Genomic DNA, 22,745 nt, shown 5'->3' on the forward strand with positions numbered 1-22,745 from the left:
CCCCGAGGGGTCATGAGCACAGGAAGCAAAATGGAGACAAAAAAATCTGTGCCTGTTAGGGCCTGCAGAAACTGATGCACCAACCAAGGACCAGGCTTACAGAGACCTAGGCCCCCTGCCAAGGTGTAGCCTATAGACAGCTCAGTGTCCCCTCAAAACTGAAATTCGATTTCAAGTGGCACGGAGGAAATGGCAGAGGATGAGGTAATGCATTTTTGTTTTCAAGATGCCAGCAAAAACTTACTCTGTTTACTACAGCTGGGACACCTTCCATGTTGTTCCCAGAGGAGATTTTCTGGCTTTCCCTTTTTCTTCTATGTAGATTCTGGGACGATGGCTCAGAGGTTGACAAGATTGTGTGTGGAAATGTAGGCACCCAAGAAACAAACATTGCTAAAACGGGGAAACACCAGGCTTCCCTGTCCTCTCTCTTTCTGAAAAGGTTGCAGAGTGGTCAGTGCAGTTGCAGGGGCTTCGGGCGGAGACGGAACTGTTGGAAGGCAAGCCACACTGGACAGGGAGACAAAAGGGCTCATTCCTGTGACTGAGCAGGACAGCGCCACATTCCTGCAGTGGGAGAGAGAGGAAGCAACTGTGCCAGAGGGCGGTGGGGCCTGAGGATGGCTGAAAAAGCTGAGTCAGCCCATGTTGAAAGGAAGGGTGAGTTTTGAACCAACTGCAGCAGCAGAGAGGGAGGGGCATCCCGGGGCCACAGCATCACCATCAGCCTTGTAATAGTCCTACAGCCATGCCTGCTGATGGTGAACAAAGCTGTTATCAGACTGCGATGCAAGACAGGTGTGGGTAGAGACCTTGACTGGTGAAAACACGGATATGAAATATAAAAAGTTATTAAACCATTAAAAGCATAAATGGACAAGGGATGTGGTGATACTGGTTCTCACATGCGCCATGCTGGGCAGTCAGCCATGCTATAGCTACAGGTCTCCGGTATCAAAACGCATGGTGCTGCAATTGCAGGCGGTACGGTTATTACCAGAGACTGAGCAAACCACTAAAAGTCTCAGATCTTATACTGCCCTGTGATTTAACTGTGGAGAATATGGTCATTTGCAATAAAATTCTGAACAAGGCATCTAACAGGGACATGGTTTTCCTAAATCTCAAGCAGAAATACAGCCTAGGTCCCCATGGGTTTGCAGGAGATGTGCCAAGCGTTGCCACTGGACCTATAAGTGCAGCTCCCAGAGAGATATCCAAGGCAATTTCTTAGGGAGTGAAATAGGGTACCTAGCCTGACTCCCCACAAGTACAAGCATCATACCTCCTGTAAGCCAGGAAATAACCCACAGAGAGGAGAAGCTCAGCTAAGTCTTACAGAGTCGATGCATTGCTGCGGGAAGAGCCACCCAGGACTTGGCCACAGCTAAGGATCTTACTCTGTCTCCAGAACCTCAGTGTACAACACAGCTCCTGGAGTTTATACTCTTTGTCCTCAGGGACAGAAGGATGCTCTGGGTAAGGAGTGGATGGACGTCCAAGGATTCACTGTGTATCCAGGCGTTATAGACGAAGACTTCAAGGAGGATTAAATTATGGAAAGAGAGAGAGAGAGAGAGAGAGAGAGAGAGAGAGAGAGAGAGAGAGAGAGAGAGAAACAGAGACAGAGAGAGACAGAAACAGAGACAGAGAGAGACAGAGACAGAGACCCAAACAGAGACAGAGACACAGAGAGACAGAGACAGAGAAACAGAGGCACAGAGAGAGAACAGGAAAGCCATAACTATCTTAAGTAATAAAAGTACTGCTGGCGCTCTAAGCTGTGACCATCCCTGCAAGACTTGGGCATGGCTCAGTAAGATTGATACTGCAAACACTTCCTGGTTACAGAAGACTTGGTCCACACACTGATCCTACATGGAGTCACTGGCCGCCATCCACTGCGAAAACAGCAGCTGAAGCATTAAGAAGAACAGTTGATCTGGATTCCTTAACACATGAGTTATTAGAGTAGAAAACAGGCCAGAGAGATGGTTCGGTGGCTAAGAGCACTGTCTGCTCTCCTGAAGGAATGGGGCTCAATTCCCAGCACCCTCCTGTTGCCTCAGCGCTCACACCTTCTAGTAGCCCCAGCTCCTGGGCATGTGACTCACTCTTCAGCCCCCAAGGGAACCAGCCACACAGTGGGTCATGTTGTTCATGCAGACACATTCACACACACTTTTTAAGGAACTAGGAGAAAAAAATACTACAGGAGAATTAAAAATTACACTAAAATGTTTAGGGTCTATGACTCAAACAAAACAGGATGAAATGTATTTACAGATTCAAACAATCAAAACGTTAAAATAAATAATGCTAAGTAGGATATTGGGAAGCGCATCATTTCTGCTACATTTAGTTGTTCCTATTTTATGTACAGGAGTGTTTTCACTATGGTAAGGGTGTGCACCACATGTGTGCCTGGTGCCCTCAGAAGCCAGAAGATGATGTGAGATTCTGTGGAACTGGAGTCATGGATGCCTGTGACCCAGCACGTGGGTGCTGAGAGCTACACTCAAGTCATCGGCGAGAACAACATGTGTCACTGAGCACTGTCCTTAATGCAAACAGGTGTGTGTGTGTGTGTGTGTGTGTGTGTGTGTGTGTGTGTGTGTGTGTGTGTGTGTCTGTGTGTGTGCGTGCAAAGGCATGCCCATCTTACCACATAAGGTCACTTTCTGCATGTGTATAAAGCTGCCTGTTTTTACATGTGAGATTAAATTATGTACTGGAGAAAACAGCTGTCCAGTGAGATGTGCTGTCAGATATGATGCTGTTGCTGAGTGACTTGTGGGCAACATGAAAGCAAAGAGGCTTGTCTTACAGCTGGTCACACAAGTGTGCTGCAAATAGGAGAGACTCTTCTACCTGGGAGAGAGGGGTCTAAGGACATCAGGCTATATTCCACATCTGATCAAGGAAGGTCAGAAAGGACCTTCCTGTGGCATAGGATGACAGTTGGCTTCCACTCTCTCCACAGGACAGAAGGGCAGGCAGGGAACAGAGGCCTCTCAGCACACTCAGAGGGACAAGCCAAACCTTTGTCAGAGTCAGTGACTAACTCTGAGATACAGTGAATAAGCAAACTACTTACTGCAGTCAGATTATGAAAAAGTAGAGGCAGGACCTTTTCATTGACTAAATGAAGCCAAAACTGCAACCTCAGGATCTTGCAACATTTTTGATTAATCTAGGTGTTAGCTCACTGTCTGTAAAGCTCTGCCCTTCCCACTCACCTTCAGGACCAAGCCCAGCCCATCTGTACCCTATATAAGCCACGCCCCAAAGCTCGCCACATCATCTGCTCAGCCTTGCCCTGCAGTCTCTCAGCTTTCCAGCCTTCTCATCCTCAGGAACCATGTCCACCAAAACCACCATCCGGAGTCAAACCAGCCACCGTGGCTTCAGTGCCAGCTCAGCCAAGGTCCCCGGGCTCAACCGCTCTGGCTTCAGCAGCGTGTCTGTGTGCCGCTCCCGGGGCAGCGGTGGCTCTGGTGCCCTGTGTGGAGGAGCAGGCTTTGGCAGCAGGAGCCTCTATGGTGTGGGGAGCTCCAAGAAGATCTCCATGGGAGCCGGCAGCTGTGGCATTGGGGGAGGCTATGGCAGCCAAGTTGGAGGAGGCTTTCGCTTTGGAGGAGGAGCCAGCAGTGGTTTTGGCTTTGGTGCTGGAGCTGGCTTTGGTGGTGGTTATGGGGGAGCCGGCTTCCCCGTGTGCCCCCCTGGAGGCATCCAAGAGGTCACCGTCAATCAGAACCTCCTCACCCCTCTGAACCTGCAAATCGACCCCACCATCCAGCGGGTGAGGACTGAGGAGAGGGAGCAGATCAAGACCCTCAACAACAAGTTCGCCTCCTTCATCGACAAGGTGAGCCCTGTTCTTTCTGTGTGTCTGTGCCAGTGCCAGACACAGGAGGAGGGAAAGGCTTCAGGCTTTGTGCAAGTGTTGCCATCTTTCTAGTAGATTCCCAGTCCAGTCAGCCTGTCCCTCTTTTTTTTCTTTTTTTCCTTTTCTTCAGATTTATTTACTTATTATATATACAACATTCTGCCTGCAGGCCAGAAGAGATGGTTTTGAGCCACCATGTAGTTGCTGGGAATTGAACTCACGGCCTTTGGAAGAGCAGTCAATGCTCTTAACCCCTGAGCCATCTCTCCAGCTCCCTGTGTGCCCTTCTTTAGTTAGACTGGCAACAGGAAATCTGGGTCAGAGTCCTTTCCCCGGGAGGTGATGTCTGATCCCAGTAGGTGGAGATGAACTCAGGGCACAAGTCACAGGATGGTGCTGAGGCAAAAGACTCTACAGTGCCCATGGGGGCTATGGCAGCCATGCTACAGTGCACCACACTCCAGCAAGCCACTGTTGGCTGGCTGTGCCCTGCATGAGTGCTCAGCCCTCCATGTGAGATGATGTAGGGAGCTTAGATGGTTTGTCGCTCTCAGACCCAGGCCGAGGACACAGAATGGGTTGGGGTGGACAGCCTGAGAGGAAAGGCAAACTCCGGAAGGGGGCACCAAAGAGAGAAACTCAAATTGCTTCTCACGCTCGGCCCCTCCAGGTGCGGTTCCTGGAGCAGCAGAACAAGGTCCTGGACACCAAGTGGACCCTGCTGCAGGAGCAGGGGACCAAGACCGTGAGGCAGGGCCTGGAGTCACTGTTTGAGCAGTACATCAACAACCTGCGCAGGAAGCAGGACGCTATACTCGGGGAGAGGGGCCGCATGGACGCCGAGCTGAGGAACATGCAGGACACAGTGGATGTCTACAAGAACAAGTGAGTTGTGACGAAGGAAGAACCCAGGTGCCTAATTAATAAACATGGAAGCCCACATAGAGACATGGACGGCCATGAGTTAAGACACTTTACTCATGAGGATGAACATGTCATGACTTAGCTCAGAGCAGAAGGCCAGGGCCAAGGAGGGTTAAAGGAAGTGAGAGGACAGGAAAGGGATGAATTATTTAACAGAACAAATATCCCCTTTGAGCCTGATTTGGCCCTATGGCATCTACAGCACTTAGTGTTGGGCCACAGGCTGCCTGGGATGCCACCCACCCAGCCATGGCGCCAAGGTGTCACGCTGTTCCTCTTGCAGATACGAAGATGAAATCAACAAGCGCACATCAGCAGAGAATGAATTTGTGACCCTGAAGAAGGTGAGCTGCTAATCACAGACATGGGTTCTCTGCTCATGGAGATGTGGCCTTGCATGTCTGTGCAGGCCATGGTGGTCAGGGTGACAGAGGCGAATGGTCGGGGCAAGAGAGTGACCATGACTCCATGTTGATGGTTTCCCCAGGATGTTGATGCTGCCTACATGAACAAGGCTGAGCTGCAAGCCAAGGCAGACAGTCTGGCAGATGAGATCAACTTCCTGAGAGCTTTCTACAAGGCGGTAAGCCCCCTCTCTCTCCTTCTTGCTTCCTGATCTCAAAATCCCTTGATTTTCTCCTGTGCAAAGTGCTGGGACTGTCTGCAATGCACACAACTAAAGATGAGCTCGGCTCTCTCTGCTCCTTAGGAGCTGTCTCAGATGCAGACACACATCTCAGACACATCTGTGGTCCTCTCCATGGACAACAACCGCAGCCTGGACCTGGACAGCATCATCGCCGAGGTCAAGGCTCAGTACGAGGACATCGCTCAGAGAAGCCGGGCCGAGGCTGAGTCCTGGTACCAGACTAAAGTGAGTATTGACTTGGAGCCGGAAGTAGATATCTGGGACCCACCCTGAACTGCACGGGTCTGATTTCACTGGAGGTTAAAGGTGACAAAAGAGATTTGGGGTGCTCTCACAGCAAGTGTGTTGTGCACTGGTACTATAGAAACAATGCGAGGAGAGATTAATGGAGCCATGGCCGAATGGTTAAGAGTATTGGCTGCTTTTCCAAGATCAATTCCCAGCACCCATATGGTGCTTCTCAGCCATTGATATTGGGACTTTGTGTCCTGGAATGCAGGCACACGTGCAGACAGAGCACTATATACAGAACACGTTATAGAGTTATGATCTAGTCTAGGAGCAAAAGAACCCAGAGGTAGATGCAAAGTTGCCATGAACGAAGTCTGTGCTCTCTTTGCTTGAGCTGAACTATTTCCTGTGGTCCTCATGAGACAATAGAGGCCATTTTCAGCTCCTGTCAGAGCCATGGAACCTATGCTTTCCTCAAACGACTCTGGAGGTAAAGCCATCACATCCATGACCGTCATGGCACTCAGAAGTGACTCTGTTTCTGTCTGTACAAACTCACATCCATGTCATCTCTCCCGTTGCCCTTCAGTACGAGGAACTGCAGGTGACAGCTGGCAGACACGGGGATGACCTTCGAATCACCAAGCAGGAGATCGCTGAGATGAACCGCGTGATCCAGAGGCTGAGATCAGAGATCGACCACGTTAAGAAGCAGGTAGGACAGACAGAGACACAGAGGATGACAGGCAACGTTTCCCGTCCTCTACCACTAAGGACCACGGGGACAAGGGGCTCAGCTCTGGAGGGATCCACACACCAAAGCTTTTCCCTTGCTCTGTCTGCCCAGATTGCCAACCTGCAGGCTGCCATCGCTGAGGCTGAGCAGCGTGGGGAGATGGCCCTCAAGGATGCCAGGGGCAAGCTGGAGGGTCTGGAGAATGCCCTGCAGAAGGCCAAGCAGGACATGGTCAGGCTGCTGAAGGAATACCAGGAGCTCATGAATGTCAAGCTGGCCCTGGACGTGGAGATCGCCACCTACAGGACGCTGCTGGAAGGAGAGGAGTGCAGGTGGGTGACTCCTTCCTGGAGGACACCCCCATGCTGCCAAGCATTGACCACAAGATGGGGGTGGGGCAGTAGCTAAGGCCACAGTGGCTCCCTTCAGAGCCTCATTGCCTGGGGATTGCCTGTGTCCTGTCAGCTGACTGAGGGTCTCTCGGGAACTGAGGCGATGGCCCCCAAGTTCTTACCCTCTGTGTTTCTCTCCTAGGTTGAATGGTGAAGGCGTTGGACCAGTCAACATCTGTAAGTCCTCTGCGTGCCCACCTCCCCTTCCCCTGCCCTCGGGCTGCCTCAGCCTGACAGCGTGAGCTCACATGTCTGTGTCTCTTCTCCCGTCCTTTCCAGCTGTGGTGCAGTCCACCGTGTCCAGCGGCTATGGCAGTGCAGGAGGTGCCAGCAGCAGCTTAGGCCTGGGAGGAGGCAGCAGCAACTCCTACAGCAGTGGCCATGGCCTTGGAGGTGGCTTCAGTGCTGGCAGCGGCAGAGGCATCGCAGGTGGCATTGTGTCCTCTGGTGGCAGCTCCTCCTCCATCAAATACACCACCACCTCCTCCAGCAGGAAGAGCTACAGGCACTGAAGTCCCTGACCCCAGAGCTGTGCCTGAGCCTGGAGCCCCTGGCTGCAGGGCCCTGTGCTCAGGTGCTGTCCTCGCTGACCTCCCCCCTCTGCTCTCTGCCTGGGGCTGAGGAGGCTGAGGCCTTCTTGCTCCTCTCTCTCTTCCCCAGGGGTCCCCACTGCCCCTCCTCTTCTGCACCTCTGGCTTCACATCCACACTCACTCACATCTGCTGCTTCAGGCTGTGTGGAGGTCACCAGGCTGCAGCCTCTCCAGCTCTGTCCCTAGGCTGCCTCAGAAAGGCTGTCATGGTCCCTTTCCTTCAGGCCATCGTTGTCCAGGTTCTACTCAGGAAGTGAACTGAGGAAGTCCCCTTTACTCTGCAGTGGCCTTAGAGATGCCACAGTGCCTTGTCCTGAGCCTCCCTGGCAGGCACGGTGACAGCACCTGTCTTGTGATGCACAGTCTGTGCTCAGGTGACGATATCCTCTTTGCTCTCTGCTTCCTCCAAGTTGCTAAATAAAGCAGGTTTATAATGTACTGACTTTGCCCATGTGTGTTTTCTTGTTGCCAATTGTTTCCCATGAGGCCCTGCGGCTTTGCTGGACAAGGGCCTTTTAGAGCCTCCTTCTTCCTCACTCTCCCCACTGGGCATGGCTGCATTTGTCAGTTTCAAGGTGCCCTGCTCTCCAAACACCATGGCTCCTCTCCTCTTGGCTGAGAACTCCGCCGCAAGACGTATGAAGACCGATGTCTGTAGTTCAAGCCCCACCACGACACACAGGCACATATAGGAGGCAACAGAAAAGAGGATCACTGACAGGCACAATATCAGAGAACACCAGAACCACACCATTTAAAAATAACTTAATATAAATTCTGATAATAAAGTACGCTGACTCTAAAACTGAGATACAGGAATACCACAATGAGGGCATAGGGATGGGTCCCTGGGAAAATCAGCTGCCTGAGCATCAGCACTGGCATTTAGGGTGCAGACCTCATGAAAAGATGTGTGGGCGTGGTGGCCACATGTAATTCCAGGCCTCTAGAAGTAGAGACAGGGCACATATGGGTCAAGTTGCCAAGAAAAAATAGCCCAACATGTGTGCTCTGGGCTCAGTGACTGAAACCGCCTCAATCAATAAAGGGAAAATGATGAAGAAGCAACAACTACCATGTACACACACACACACACACACACACACACACACACACACACACTCATACACCCATACCCACAAGACATATGACCACATATTCATACATGTGGAAATGCCATAGATGCACATGGACTGCACGTTCATACACGCATGCAGACATTTCTTTCTTTTTTTTAATTTGGGAATTTTATATGAGCATGGAGTGTGACTTTGTCAAATGCCCCCTCACTCCCTTCACCTCTGTCCTACTTCTAGCCCCAGTCCATTGCCCCTTCCAGAATTATGTGCTGGCTCTTCCTTTTTTTTTTCTTAACCCAATGATTCAACTTTGTACCGCCTCTAAGTGTAGGGGGAAGACAATCTCCTGGAACATGGCCTCTTTCTGGGGCCACATACTCAAACAAAGATTGCTCCCTTTCCCCTAGTAGCCTTCATTTTCCAGAAACTTCCCATTAGCACAGGATTTCCTGAACTCCTCTCCAGTCCCTGCTGGGTTCTGACTGGCTCCATCCTGTGCAATTCCCATGCATGCAGTCTGGCCACTGCTGTGTCATGTGTGCAGTAGGCTTGGCAAGCCCAGCACATACATTTTCGATGCTGATACCCACAACTTATGGCTCTGACTAACCCCCTCCCTGCTCTGCTGTGGTCCCTGAGCCCTCTGCTTTGGACAACATGTGATATGGATGCTCATTTAGAGCTCAGCATCTCTCAGTCTCTCCTTCTCTGCAGGATGAGCAGTTTCGGGTGCCTGTGTTAATCGTTATCTACCATAAACAGAAGCATCTCTGAGCAGGCTTGGGACATGCAGTAACCTGTTGGTATAAAGGTAAGAAAGTAACGGATTCCGTATTACAAACTGTTTAGCAGAAGAATTGCATCTGTTTCTGCCTTAGGGCCTAAGACTGAGGCAGTCACTTGTGAGCTGTGTAAGTCCCAGGACTGAGTCCTCTCTTGTGGAGTGGGCCTTGGATGCCATCACAAAGTGGATGGTTTTTTCCTTAACTCTCCTGCCACTCCTGCCCAGTCACTACTGTAGCCCACAGGGTCCACAGCAGGGTAAGATTGTAAAGAGTTTTTCCCCTGCTGGAGTCAGTAGCGCACTCTAGCACCATGGAAGCTATCCTGTAGAGACAGGATTTCCAGGTCCACATGAGCCTGGTTCTGCAGTGTTTGATGACTCTAGGCAGTGTCTCCTTACGGTCTCACTATCAAGGTCTGGATGCTAGCCAAGAGGCAGGGCGAGAACCTGCAATGTGTCAGGGGACTATGGCATCCCACCGACCACAACATGACAGAATAACCCATAGCAGGCGCTGATCTTCCTGTTTGGTAAACACTGAAGCCTGTTGAAGGCATTGTCTCCCTGTTACAGGGTTCACCATGGAAAAAGAGAGGGGACATGAGGATATTGGAGTAAGTGTGTCAGGCAGCAGAAGGGAGGGCTGTTTACATAAGAGATAAAGGAGGAGGAGGAGGAGGAGGAGGAGGAGGAGTGTAGGGTCATTTGGAAAGGATAGAATCCAGTGGTACGTGCATGAAAATACCAAAGTGAAATCCACTTCTTTGCATTTTAACCAGAAATCACTAATAAGATAAACCATCGCACTGCAAAAAACAAATCACATCAATGCAGTCAGGGAAAGCTGGATCGACATTCAGGATGACCAGTGCCTTCCCCATAGCGAACAGCAAAAGGAAAAATGAGTAATGAAGATCATTCATGAGAAAAGAGTGTAAAATCAGCCCAGTGCCCACTCGTCTTTAAAAGGCACTGTAGGAGACAAATGCCAGACAATGTGCTCAGCTGGGTAAAGAATATGTCACACTGCCTAGAGCCTCATCACACTTGGGAGACTGGGTCCTTCCTCCCTTGGGTGAGGACAAAGTACATGCGACCATCTCTCCACATTTCCTAACCGAGTGCTGCAAGTTTAACAACAACCAGGATTTAACAGAAAGATAGAAAGGCAGACATAGTTATCAGTGCAAACTACAGCGATGTTTAATCTCATAAGACATGGCAGTCTGCGCAGGAAACCCCGCAAGTCCCTCAAAATCCTCCTCAAGCTGAAGGGAAGACAATAATGTCAGGGGACAAGCAAAGAAAATCTCATGATGACCTAAAGACCCACAGTGAAGAACCGCAATATGGATTAAAAAGGAGGAACAGAAAAGGGAGTGACGCATACATTTAGCAAAAGCTGGAGACACTAGGGCTGGAAGCCTATAAAATTCCCCGGGGAGCTGTCAAAGAGGCCTATCAACAGTGCAATGGCTCAGGTTTTCAGGTTAGAAACAGAGCAGGACTGACACGCCAACCTTGCCAGGTATGGTGGCATACGTGCCTTTAATCCCAGCACTCAGGAGGCAGAGGCAGGGGGATCACTGTGAGTTTGAGGCCAGCCTGGTCTACAAAGCGAGTCCAGGATAGCTTGGCTACACAGAGAGATGCTGTCTCAATAAAACAAACAAAACAAAGCAAAACAAAATGCTAACCTCACTATCTGTGTTCTGTACTTTGATATATAATATGTCTGTGTGATAGCTAATATCTAATGTGTAACATTTATTCAGTGAAACATATACTCTGTGTTTTAATAATTCCCAAAAAACTACTCAGTGAACATCAACTAAGTGAGTAAGGTTTCTGTGGGAAAATTCCCTGCATTCCCTAACTCAAAAGCAACTCAGGAAAGAAAAGGTTTATTTTGTCTTGATGGGAGAAGAGGGACCTCTGAGTGACTGAACCCCTGAGTCTGTGTGCATTGTTGACATGGGTACTGCTATGTTGAGGACCACAGGCCTGGGACCCATAGGAAAGTGATAAAGCTGTTTACCATATAGGCCAGGTCAGAGGGATGACAAAGCTTTCCTGTGAGTCCAAGTGTGAGCAAGTGAGCAGTGTGTAAACAGCTACAGCTTCCTCCTCCCAGATGTTAGCACCCTGGGGCTCCTCAGCCACACAGACCTCCTTCTGAGAGTTGCCAGCTTCCTCAAGACCCTGATGAACATTGACGCAAAAGCATTCAAGGAAATGCTCATAAGCCGAACCCAAGAACACACCAATATGTCATCCAACATGAACAGGTGGGCTTCAAGCAAGACAGGCAGGGCTCGGTCAATATGCAGAAATCCGTCAATGTAACCCACCATATAAACAAATAGAAGGAACACACACACACACACACACACACACACACACACACACACACACACACACACAATCATTTCCTTAGATGCCCAAAAATCATTTCACAGAATCCAACACCTATACATGTTAAAACTCTTGGAGAGATCATGGGTATAAGGCACCAACCTAAACTAGTAAAGGCAATATACAGCCAGGATGCAGCCTGTATCAGTCCAAGTGGAAATGACCGTAAAGGATCTGACTGAAATCAGGGCTACACTAGGATACTCACTCTCTCTGTTTCTTCAACACAGCACCTGAAGCCCCAGGTAGGGCAATGAGAAAACGGAAGGAGGTCGAGGAGATACAAATTGGAAAGGAAAAATATCAAACTATCACTATTCATCAAAGATATGATAGTATATAGAGGTGACCCCAAAATTTCTACCAGGGAACTCCTACAGCTGACAAGCACCTTTAGCAAAGTGGCTGCTTTCTAAATTAGCTTAAAAAATATCAGTAGCCCTCCTGTATACAAAAGATAAATGGGCTGAGAAGGAAATTAGGGAAACAACATCCTTCAGAGTAGCTACAAAAACCATAAAGTATCCTGGTGTAACTATAACCAAGAAAGAGAAATACCTTTATGAAAAAAAAAAATCAAGTCCCTAAAGACAGAAATTGAAGGTTTCAGAACATGGAAACATCTCCCATGCTCATGGATCGGTAAGATTAACAAAGTAAAAATGGCCATCTTGGGGGCTTGAGAGATGGCTCGGAGGTTAAGAACACTGACTATTCTTCCAGAGGTCCTGAGTTCAATTCCCAGCATCCACATGGTGACTCACAACCATCTATGAGATATGGTGCCCTCTTCTGGCACACAGATGTACATTCAGGAGGAATATTCTATACATAATAAATATTTTTTAAAAAATGGCCATCTTACCAAAAGCCATCTAAAGACTCAATGTAATTACGATCAAAATACAAACAAAATTCTTTACAGACCTTCAACGAACAATTCTCATTTTCATGGGTGGGGGGTCGGGGAACCACAGACGAGCTAAAAACAATCCTGTACAATAAAAGGCCTTCTAGCGTTATCACCAGGACTCATCTCAAGCTGTACTGTAGAGCAACAGTAATAAAAACTGTGTGGTACTGACACAGACACAGGCAGGTGGGTCCATGATAGCGAATGAATGAAAGACCCAGAAATAAACCCACACAACTCTGGATACTTGATGTTGACAAAGGAGACAAAACCACACAATGAAAAAAAGAGAGCATCTGCAACAAATGGTGCTGGTCTAACTGCATGTCTGCATGCACAAGAGTGCAAATAGATCCATATTTATCACCTTGCACAAAACTAACATCCATGGGGTCAAAGACATCAAATACAACCAGACACAGCAAATCTAGATGAAGAAAAAGTAGGGAAGAGCCTTGAACTCATCAGCACAGGAAACAACTTCCTGAACAGAACACCCACAGCCCAGGCTCTAAGATCAACACTAATACCTGGGATCTCATGAAAGTGAAAAGATTCTGTAAAGCAAAGGACACGCAAAAGAACGAAACAATCGCCTACAGCCTGGGAAAAGGTCTCACCTACCCTGCATCCAACAGGGGGCTGATATACAAAATATATAGAGAACTCAGGGAATTAAACACCAACAAATCAAATAATCCAACTTTAAAATGGGCTAAAGAATCAAACAGAGAATTCTCAACAGAGGAATCTCGAACGGCAAAGAAGCACTTAGAGAAAAACAAAATGTCCTCAGTCATCAGGGAAATGCAAATCCAAATGACTCTGAGATTCCATCTTACACCTATCAGAATGACTAAGATCAAAAACTCAAGTGACAGCACGTGCTGGCGAGGATGTGGGGAAAGGGGACATTCTTCCATTGCTGGTGGGAGTGCAAACTTGTACAACCACTTTGCAAAGCCATCTGGTACTTTCTCAGGAAATTCGGAACAGCTCCACTTCAAGACCCAGCTATGCCCCTCCCGGGCGTGTATATATTTAACCGGAAAGATGCTCCACCATACAGCAAGGACATTTGCTCAACTGTGTTCATAGCAGCTTCATTCAGCCAGAAACTGGGGATAACCAAGATGTCCCTGCACTGAAAAATGGAAAAGGAAACTGTGGAACATATACGCAATAAACTACCATTCTGCTGTTAAAAAGAAGGACATCATGAAATTGGGCAGCAAATGTGTGGATCTGGAAAAGATCATCCTGAGTGAGATAATCCAGATCCAGAAAGATGCCCATGGCATAGACCCACTCCAGGAGCACTGTCAGCCACATAATACAGGATGGCCACTCTACAATAATTAGACCTAAGAAGTCAAGTGACAAGGAAGATCCTGGGAAGGATGTTTAATTCCCATTCAGGAGGGCAAAATGAACAGACACAGGAAAACGTTGAAGAGAGAGAACAGGACGGGAGCCTAACATACTTGCCCTCTGAAAGACTCTGCCCAGCAGGGCGTCCAATCAGATGCAGGACTCACAGCCAAACTGTCAGCACAGTGCAGGGAGCTGATGGAGGAGTGGGGGATCCCCGAGGGGTCATGAGCACAGGAAGCAAAATGGAGACAAAAAAATCTGTGCCTGTTAGGGCCTGCAGAAACTGATGCACCAACCAAGGACCAGGCATAAAGAGGACCTAGGCCCCCTGCCAAGGTGCAGCCTATAGACAGCTCAGTGTCCCCCAAAACTGAAATTTGATTTCAAGTGGCACAGAGGAAATGGCAGAGGATGAAGGAATGCACTTTTGTTTTCAAGATGCCAGCAAAAACTTACTCTGTTTACTACAGCTGGGACACCTTCCATGTTGTTCCCAGAGGAGATTTTCTGGCTTTCCCTTTTTCTTCTATGTAGATTCTGGGACGATGGCTCAGAGGTTGACAAGATTGTGTGTGGAAATGTAGGCACAAGGAACAAACATTGCTAAAACGGGGAAACACCAGGCTTCCCTGTCCTCTCTCTTTCTGAAAAGGTTGCAGAGTGGTCAGTGCAGTTGCAGGGGCTTCGGGCGGAGATGGAACTGTTGGAAGGCAAGCCACACTGGACAGGGAGACAAAAGGGCTCATCCTTGTGACTGAGCAGGACAGTGCCACATTCCTGCAGTGGGAGAGAGAGGAAGCAACTGTGCCAGAGGGCGGTGGGGCCTGAGGATGGCTGAAAAAGCTGAGTCAGCCCATGTTGAAAGGAAGGGTGAATCTTGAACCAACTGCAGCAGCAGAGAGGGAGGGGCATCCCGGGGCCACAGCATCACCATCAGCCTTATAATAGTCTACAGCCCATGCCTGCTGATGGTGAACAAACCTGTTATCAGACTGCGATGCAAGACAGGTGTTGGTAGAGACCTTGACTGGTGAAAACACGGATATGAAGTATAAAAAAGTTATTAAACCATTAAAAGCATAAATGGACAAGGGATGTGACTGATACTGGTTCTCACATGCGCCATGCTGGGCAGTCAGCCATGCTATAGCTACAGGTCTCCGGTATCAAGGTCTCTGGTATCAAAACACATGGTTCTGCAATTGCAGCAGGTACGGTTATTACCAGAGACTGACCAAACCACTAAAAGTCTCAGATCTTATACTGCCCTGTGATTTAACTGTGGAGAATATGGTCATTTGCAATAAAATTCTGAACAAGGCATCTAACAGGGACATGGTTTTCCTAAATCTCAGGCAGAAATACAGCCTAGGTCCCCATGGGTTTGCAGATGTGCCAAGCGTTGCCACTGGACCTATAAGTGCAGCTCCCAGAGAGATATCCAAGGCAATTTCTTAGGGAGTGAAGTGGGGTACCTAGCCTGACTCCCCACAAGTACAAGCATCATACCTCCTGTAAGCCAGGAAATAACCCACAGAGAGGAGGACCCCAGCTAAGTCTTGCAGAATCGATGCATTGCTGCGGGAAGAGCCGCCCAGGACTTGGCCACAGCTAAGGATCTTACTCTGTCTCCAGAACCTCAGTGTACAACACAGCTCCTGGAGTTTATACTCTTTGTCCTCAGGGACAGAAGGATGCTCTGGGTAAGGAGTGGATGGATGTCCAAGGATTCACTGTGTATCCAGGCGATATAGATGAAGACTTCAAGAAGGATTAAATTATGGAAAGAGAGAGAGAGAGAGAGAGAGAGAGAGAGAGAGAGAGAGAGAGAGAGAGAGAGAGAAACAGAGACAGAGAGAGACAGAAACAGAGACAGAGAGAGATAGAGACAGAGACCCAAACAGAGACAGAGACACAGAGAGACAGAGACAGAGCAACAAAGAGAGACAGAGAAACAGAGACACAGAGAGAGAACAGGAAAGCCATAACTATCTTAAGTAATAAAAGTACTGCTGGCGTTCTAAGCTGTGACCATCCCTGCAAGACTTGGGCATGGCTCAGTAAGATTGATACTGCAAACACTTCCTGGTTACAGAAGACTTGGTCCACACACTGATCCCACATGGAGTCACTGGCCGCCATCCATTAGGAAAACAGCAGCTGAAGCATTAAGAAGAACAGTTGATCTGGATTCCTTAACACATGAGTTATTGGAGCAGAAAACAGGCCAGAGAGATGGTTCGGTGGCTAAGAGCACTGTCTGCTCTCCTGAAGGACTGGGGCTCAAGTCCCAGCATCCTCCTGCTGCCTCAGCGCTCACACCTTCTAGTAGCCCCAGCTCCTGGGCATGTGACTCACTCTTCAGCCCCCAAGGGAACCAGCCACACAGTGGGTCATGTTGTTCATGCAGACACATTCACACACACTTTTTAAGAAACTAGGAGAAAAAAATACTACAGGAGAATTAAAAATTACACTAAAATGTTTAGGGTCTATGACTCAAACAAAACAGGATGAAATGTATTTACAGATTCAAACAATCAAAACGTTAAAATAAATAATGCTAAGTAGGATATTGGGAAGCGCATTATTTCTGCTACATTTAGTTGTTCCTATTTTATGTACAGGAGTGTTTTCACTATGGTAAGGGTGTGCACCACATGTGTGCCTGGTACCCTCAGAAGCCAGAAGAAGACATGAGATACTGTGGAACTGGAGTCATGGATGCCTGTGACCTAGCACGTGGGTGCTGAGAGCTACACTCATGTCATCGGCAAGAACAACATGTGTCACTGAGCACTGTCCTTAATGCAAACAGGTGTGTGTATGTGTGTGTGTGTGTGTGTGTGTGTGTGCGCGCGCGCACGCGCAGGCATGCCCACCTTACCACATAAGGTCACTTTCTGCATGTGTATAAAGCTGCCTGTTTTTACATGTGAGATTAAATTATGTACTGGAGAATACAGCTGTCCAGTGAGATGTGCTGTCAGATATGATGCTGTTGCTGAGTGACTTTTCGGCATCATGAAAGCAAAGAGGCTTGTCTTACAGCTGGTCACACAGGTGTGCTACAAATAGGAGAGACTCTTCTACCTGGGAGAGAGGGGTCTAAGGACATCAGGCTATATTCCACATCTAATCAAGGAAGGTCAGAATGGACCTTCCTGTGGCATAGGATGACAGTTGGCCTCCACTCTCTCCACAGGACAGAAGGGCAGGCAGGGAACAGAGGCATCTCAGCACACTCAGAGGGACAAGCTAAACCTTTGTCAGAGTCAGTGACTAACTCTGAGATACAGTGAATAAGCAAACTACTTACTGTAGTCAGATTAAGAAAAAGTAGAGGCAGGACCGTTTCCTTGACTAAAGGAAGCCAAAACTGCAACCTCAGGATTTTGCAACATTTTTGATTAATCTAGGTGTTAGCTCACTGTCTGTAAAGCTCTGCCCTTCCCACTCACCTTCAGGACCAAGCCCAGCCCATCTGTACCCTATATAAGCTGCTCCCCAAAGCTCGGCACATCATCTGCTCAGCTTTGCCCTGCAGTCTCTCAGCTTTCCAGCCTTCTCATCCGCAGGAACCATGTCCACCAAAACCACCATCCGGAGTCAAACCAGCCACAGTGGCTTCAGTGCCAGCTCAGCCAAGGTCCCCGGGCTCAACCGCTCCGGCTTCAGCAGCGTGTCTGTGTGCCGCTCCCGGGGCAGCGGTGGCTCTGGTGCCCTGTGTGGAGGAGCAGGCTTTGGCAGCAGGAGCCTCTATGGTGTGGGGAGCTCCAAGAGGATCCCCATCGGAGCTGGCAGCTGTGGCACTGGGGGAGGCTATGGCAGCCAAGTTCGAGGAGGCTTTCGCTTTGGAGGAGGAGCCAGCAGTGGTTTTTGCTTTGGTGCTGGAGCTGGCTTTGGTGGTGGTTATGGGGGAGCCGGCTTCCCCGTGTGCCCCCCTGGAGGCATCCAAGAGGTCACCGTCAATCAGAACCTCCTCACCCCTCTGAACCTGCAAATCGACCCCACCATCCAGCGGGTGAGGACTGAGGAGAGGGAGCAGATCAAGACCCTCAACAACAAGTTCGCCTCCTTCATCGACAAGGTGAGCCCTGTTCTTTCTGTGTGTCTGTGCCAGTGCCACACACAAGAGGAGAGAAAGGCTTCAGGCTTTGTGCAAGTGTTGCCATCTTCCTAGTAGATTCCCAGTCCAGTCAGCCTGTCCCTCTTTTTTTTCTTTTTTTCCTTTTCTTCAGATTTATTTATTTATTATGTATACAGCATTCTGCCTGCAGGCCAGAAGAGATGGTTGTGAGCCACCATGTAGTTGCTGGGAATTGAACTCACGGCCTTTGGAAGAGCAGTCAATGCTCTTAACCCCTGAGCCATCTCTCCAGCTCCCTGTGTGCCCTTCTTTAGTTAGACTGGCAACAGGAAATCTGGGTCAGAGTCCTTTCCCCGGGAGGTGATGTCTGATCCCAGTAGGTGGAGATGAACTCAGGGCACAAGTCACAGGATGGTCCTGAGGCAAAAGACTCTACAGTGCCCATGGGGGGCTATGGCAGCCATGCTACACTACACCACACTACAGCAAGCAATTGTTGGCTGGCTGTGCCCTGCATGAGCGCTCAGCCCTCCCTGTGGGATGATGTGGGGAGCTTAGATGGCTTGTCGCTCTCAGACCCAGGCCAAGGACACAGAATGGGTTGGGGTGGACAGCCTGAGAGGAAAGGCAAATTCCGGAAGGGGGCACCAAAGAGAGAAACTCAAATTGCTTCTCACGCTCGGCCCCTCCAGGTGCGGTTCCTGGAGCAGCAGAACAAGGTCCTGGACACCAAGTGGACCCTGTTGCAGGAGCAGGGGACCAAGACCGTGAGGCAGGGCCTGGAGTCACTGTTTGAGCAGTACATCAACAACCTGCGCAGGAAGCAGGACGCTATACTCGGGGAGAGGGGCCGCATGGACGCCGAGCTGAGGAACATGCAGGACACAGTGGATGTCTACAAGAACAAGTGAGTTGTGACGAAGGAAGAACCCAGGTGCCTAATTAATAAACATGGAAGCCCACATAGAGACATGGACGGCCATGAGTTAAGACACTTTAGTCATGAGGCTGAACATGTCATGACATAGCTCAGAGCAGAAGGGCAGGGCCAAGGAGGGTTAAAGGAAGTGAGAGGACAGGAAAGGGATGAATTATTTAACAGAACAAATATCCCCTTTGAGCCTGATTTGGCCCTATGGCATCTACAGCACTTAGGGTTGGGCCACAGGCTGCCTGGGATGCCACCCACCCAGCCATGGCGACAAGGTGTCACGCTGTTCCTCTTGCAGATACGAAGATGAAATCAACAAGCGCACATCAGCAGAGAATGAATTTGTGACCCTGAAGAAGGTGAGCTGCTAATCACAGACATGGGTTCTCTGCTCATGGAGACGTGGCCTTGCATGTCTGCTGCAGCCCATGGTGGTCAGGGTGACAGAGGCGAATGGTCGGGGCAAGAGAGTGACCGTGACTCCATGTTGATGGTTTCCCCAGGATGTTGATGCTGCCTACATGACCAAGGCTGAGCTGCAAGCCAAGGCAGACAGTCTGGCAGATGAGATCAACTTCCTGAGAGCTTTCTACGAGGCGGTAAGCCCCCTCTCTCTCCTTCTTGCTTCTCCATCCCACATTCCCTTGATTTTCTCCCGTGCAAAGTGCTGGGACTGTCTGCAATGCACACAACCAAAGATGAGCTCGGCTCTCTCTGCTCCTTAGGAGCTGTCTCAGATGCAGACACACATCTCAGACACATCTGTGGTCCTCTCCATGGACAACAACCGCAGCCTGGACCTGGACAGCATCATCGCCGAGGTCAAGGCTCAGTACGAGGACATCGCTCAGAGAAGCCGGGCCGAGGCTGAGTCCTGGTACCAGACTAAAGTGAGTATTGACTTGGAGCCGGAAGAAGATGTCTGAGACCCACCCTGAACTGCACGTGTCTCAATTCACTGGAGGTTAGAGGTGACAAAAGAGATTTGGGGTGCTCTCACAGCAAGTGTGTTGTGCACTGGTACTATAGAAACAATGGGAGGAGGGTTTAACGGAGCCATGGCCGAATGGTTAAGAGTATTGGCTGCTTTTCCAAGATCAATTCCCAGCACCCATATGGTGCTTCTCAGCCATTGATATTGGGACTTTGTGTCCTGGAATGCAGGCACACGTGCAGACAGAGCACTATATACAGAACACGTTATAGAGTTATGATCTAGTCTAGGAGCAAAAGAACCCAGAGGTAGATGCAAAGTTGCCATGAATGAAGTCTGTGCTCTCTTTGCTTGAGCTGAACTATTTCCTGTGGTCCTCATGAGACAATAGAGGCCATTTTCAGTTCCTGTCAGAGCCATGGAACCTATGCTTTCCTCAAACGACTCTGGAGGTAAAGCCATCACATCCATGACAGTGCATGGCACTCAGAAGTGACTCTGTTTCTGTCTGTACAAACTCACATCCATGTCGTCTCTCCCGTTGGCCTTCAGTACGAGGAACTGCAGGTGACAGCTGGCAGACACGGGGATGACCTTCGAATCACCAAGCAGGAGATCGCTGAGATGAACCGCGTGATCCAGAGGCTAAAATCAGAGATCGACCAGGTTAAGAAGCAGGTAGGACAGACAGAGACACAGAGGATGACAGGCATCGTTTCCCATCCTCTACCACTAAGGACCACGGGGACAAGGGGCTCAGGTCTCGACAGATCCACACACCAAGGCTTTTCCCTTGCTCTGTCTGCCCAGATTGCCAACCTGCAGGCTGCCATCGCTGAGGCTGAGCAGCGTGGGGAGATGGCCCTCAAGGATGCCAGGGGCAAGCTGGAGGGTCTGGAGGACGCCCTGCAGAAGGCCAAGCAGGACATGGCCAGGCTGCTGAAGGAATACCAGGAGCTCATGAATGTCAAGCTGGCCCTGGATGTGGAGATCGCCACCTACAGGAAGCTGCTGGAAGGAGAGGAGTGCAGGTGGGTGACTCCATCCTGGAGGACACCCCCATGCTGCCAGGCACTGAGCACAGGAGGCACTGGGTGGGGGGATCACTAGCTGTGGCCACAGTGGCTCCCTTCAGAGACTCCTTGCCTGGGGATTGCCTGTAACCTGTCAGCTGCCTGAGGGTCTCACGGGGACTGAGGCAATGGCCCCCAAGTTCTTACCCTCTGTGTTTCTCTCCTAGGTTGAATGGTGAAGGCGTTGGACCAGTCAACATCTGTAAGTCCTCTGCGTGCCCACCTCCCCTTCCCCTGCCCTCGGGCTGCCTCAGCCTGACAGCGTGAGCTCACATGTCTGTGTCTCTTCTCCCGTCCTTCCCAGCTGTGGTGCAGTCCACCGTGTCCAGTGGCTATGGCAGTGCAGCAGGTGCCAGCAGCAGCTTAGGCCTGGGAGGAGGCAGCAGCTACTCCTACAGCAGTGGCCATGGCCTTGGAGGTGGCTTCAGCGCTGGCAGCGGCAGAGGCATCGCAGGTGGCATTGTGTCCTCTGGTGGCAGCTCCTCCTCCATCAAATACACCACCACCTCCTCCAGCAGGAAGAGCTACAGGCACTGAAGTCCCTGACCCCAGAGCTGTGCCTGAGCCTGGAGCCCCTGGCTGCAGAGCCCTGTGCTCAGGTGCTGTCCTCGCTGACCTCCACCCTCTGCTCTCTGCCTGGGGCTGAGGAGGCTGAGGCCTTCTTGCTCCTCTCTCTCTTCCCCAGGGGTCCCCACTGCCCCTCCTCTTCTGCACCTCTGGCTTCACATCCACACTCACTCACATCTGCTGCTTCAGGCTGTGTGGAGGTCACCAGGCTGCGGCCTCTCCAGCTCTGTCTCTAGGCTGCCTCAGAAAGGCTGTCATGGTCCCTTTCCTTCAGGTCATCGTTGTCCATGTTCTACTCAGGAAGTGAACTGAGGAAGTCCCCTTTACTCTGCAGTGGCCTTAGAGATGCCACAGTGCCTTGTCCTGAGCCTCCCTGGCAGGCACGGTGACAGCACCTGTCCTGTGATGCACAGTCTGTGCTCAGGTGACGATGTCCTCTTTGCTCTCTGCTTCCTCCAAGTTGCTAAATAAAGCAGGTTTATAACGTAATGACTTTGCCCATGTGTGTTTTCTTGTTGCCAATTGGTTCCCATGAGGCCCTGCGGCTTTGCTGGACAAGGGCCTTTTAGAGCCTCCTTCTTCCTCACTCTCCCCACTGGGCATGGCTGCATTTGTCAGTTTCAAGGTGTCCTGCTCTCCAAACACCATGGCTCCTCTTTTCTTGGCTGAGAACTCCGCAGCAAGACGTATGAAGACCGATGTCTGTAGTTCAAGCCCCACCACAACACACAGGCACATATAGGAGGCAACAGAAAAGAGGATCACTGACAGGCACAATATCAGAGAACACCAGAACCACACCATTTAAAAATAACTTAAAGCCGGGCGTGGTGGCGCACGTCTTTAATCCCAGCACGCGGGAGGCAGAGGCAGGTGGATCACTGTGAGTTCGAGGCCAGCCTGGTCTACAAAGTGAGTCCAGGACAGCCAATGCTACACAGAGAGACCCTGTCTCGAAAAACCAAAAAAAAAAAAAAAAAAAAAATAACTTAATATAAATTCTGATAATAAAGTACGCTGACTCTAAAACTGAGATACAGGAATACCACAATGAGGGCATAGGGATGGGTCCCTGGGAAAATCAGCTGCCTGAGCATCAGCACTGGCATTTAGGGTGCAGACCTCATGAAAAGATGGGTGGGCGTGGTGGCCACATGTAATTCCAGGCCTCT

The 22,745-nt window shown here is 49.8% G+C and overlaps 2 protein-coding genes across 2 annotated transcripts; both read left to right on the top strand.

Annotated features, from left to right (window-relative positions):
- Window positions 1–3,311: 3,311 nt before the first annotated feature.
- Window positions 3,312–7,819, top strand: LOC311579253 (keratin, type II cytoskeletal 6A-like). The gene is made up of 9 exons (XM_084749624.1): window positions 3,312–3,868; window positions 4,560–4,774; window positions 5,097–5,157; window positions 5,301–5,396; window positions 5,523–5,687; window positions 6,283–6,408; window positions 6,541–6,761; window positions 6,964–6,998; window positions 7,101–7,819. Exons 1-9 carry the CDS (start codon window positions 3,362–3,364, stop codon window positions 7,331–7,333), a joined length of 1,659 nt encoding a protein of 552 aa, XP_084605750.1. The 5' UTR covers window positions 3,312–3,361; the 3' UTR covers window positions 7,334–7,819.
- A 9,707-nt stretch (window positions 7,820–17,526) lies between these two features.
- LOC311579250 (keratin, type II cytoskeletal 6A-like) lies at window positions 17,527–22,062 on the top strand. The gene is made up of 9 exons (XM_084749621.1): window positions 17,527–18,068; window positions 18,761–18,975; window positions 19,298–19,358; window positions 19,503–19,598; window positions 19,725–19,889; window positions 20,486–20,611; window positions 20,744–20,964; window positions 21,174–21,208; window positions 21,311–22,062. The coding sequence occupies exons 1-9, from the start codon at window positions 17,562–17,564 to the stop codon at window positions 21,541–21,543; spliced, it is 1,659 nt and encodes a 552-aa protein (XP_084605747.1). The 5' UTR covers window positions 17,527–17,561; the 3' UTR covers window positions 21,544–22,062.
- Window positions 22,063–22,745: the final 683 nt, after the last annotated feature.

Source organism: Acomys minous, assembly GCF_964271855.1.
Source record: "Acomys minous genome assembly, chromosome: 12".
NCBI classification, from domain to species: Eukaryota; Metazoa; Chordata; class Mammalia; order Rodentia; family Muridae; genus Acomys; species Acomys minous.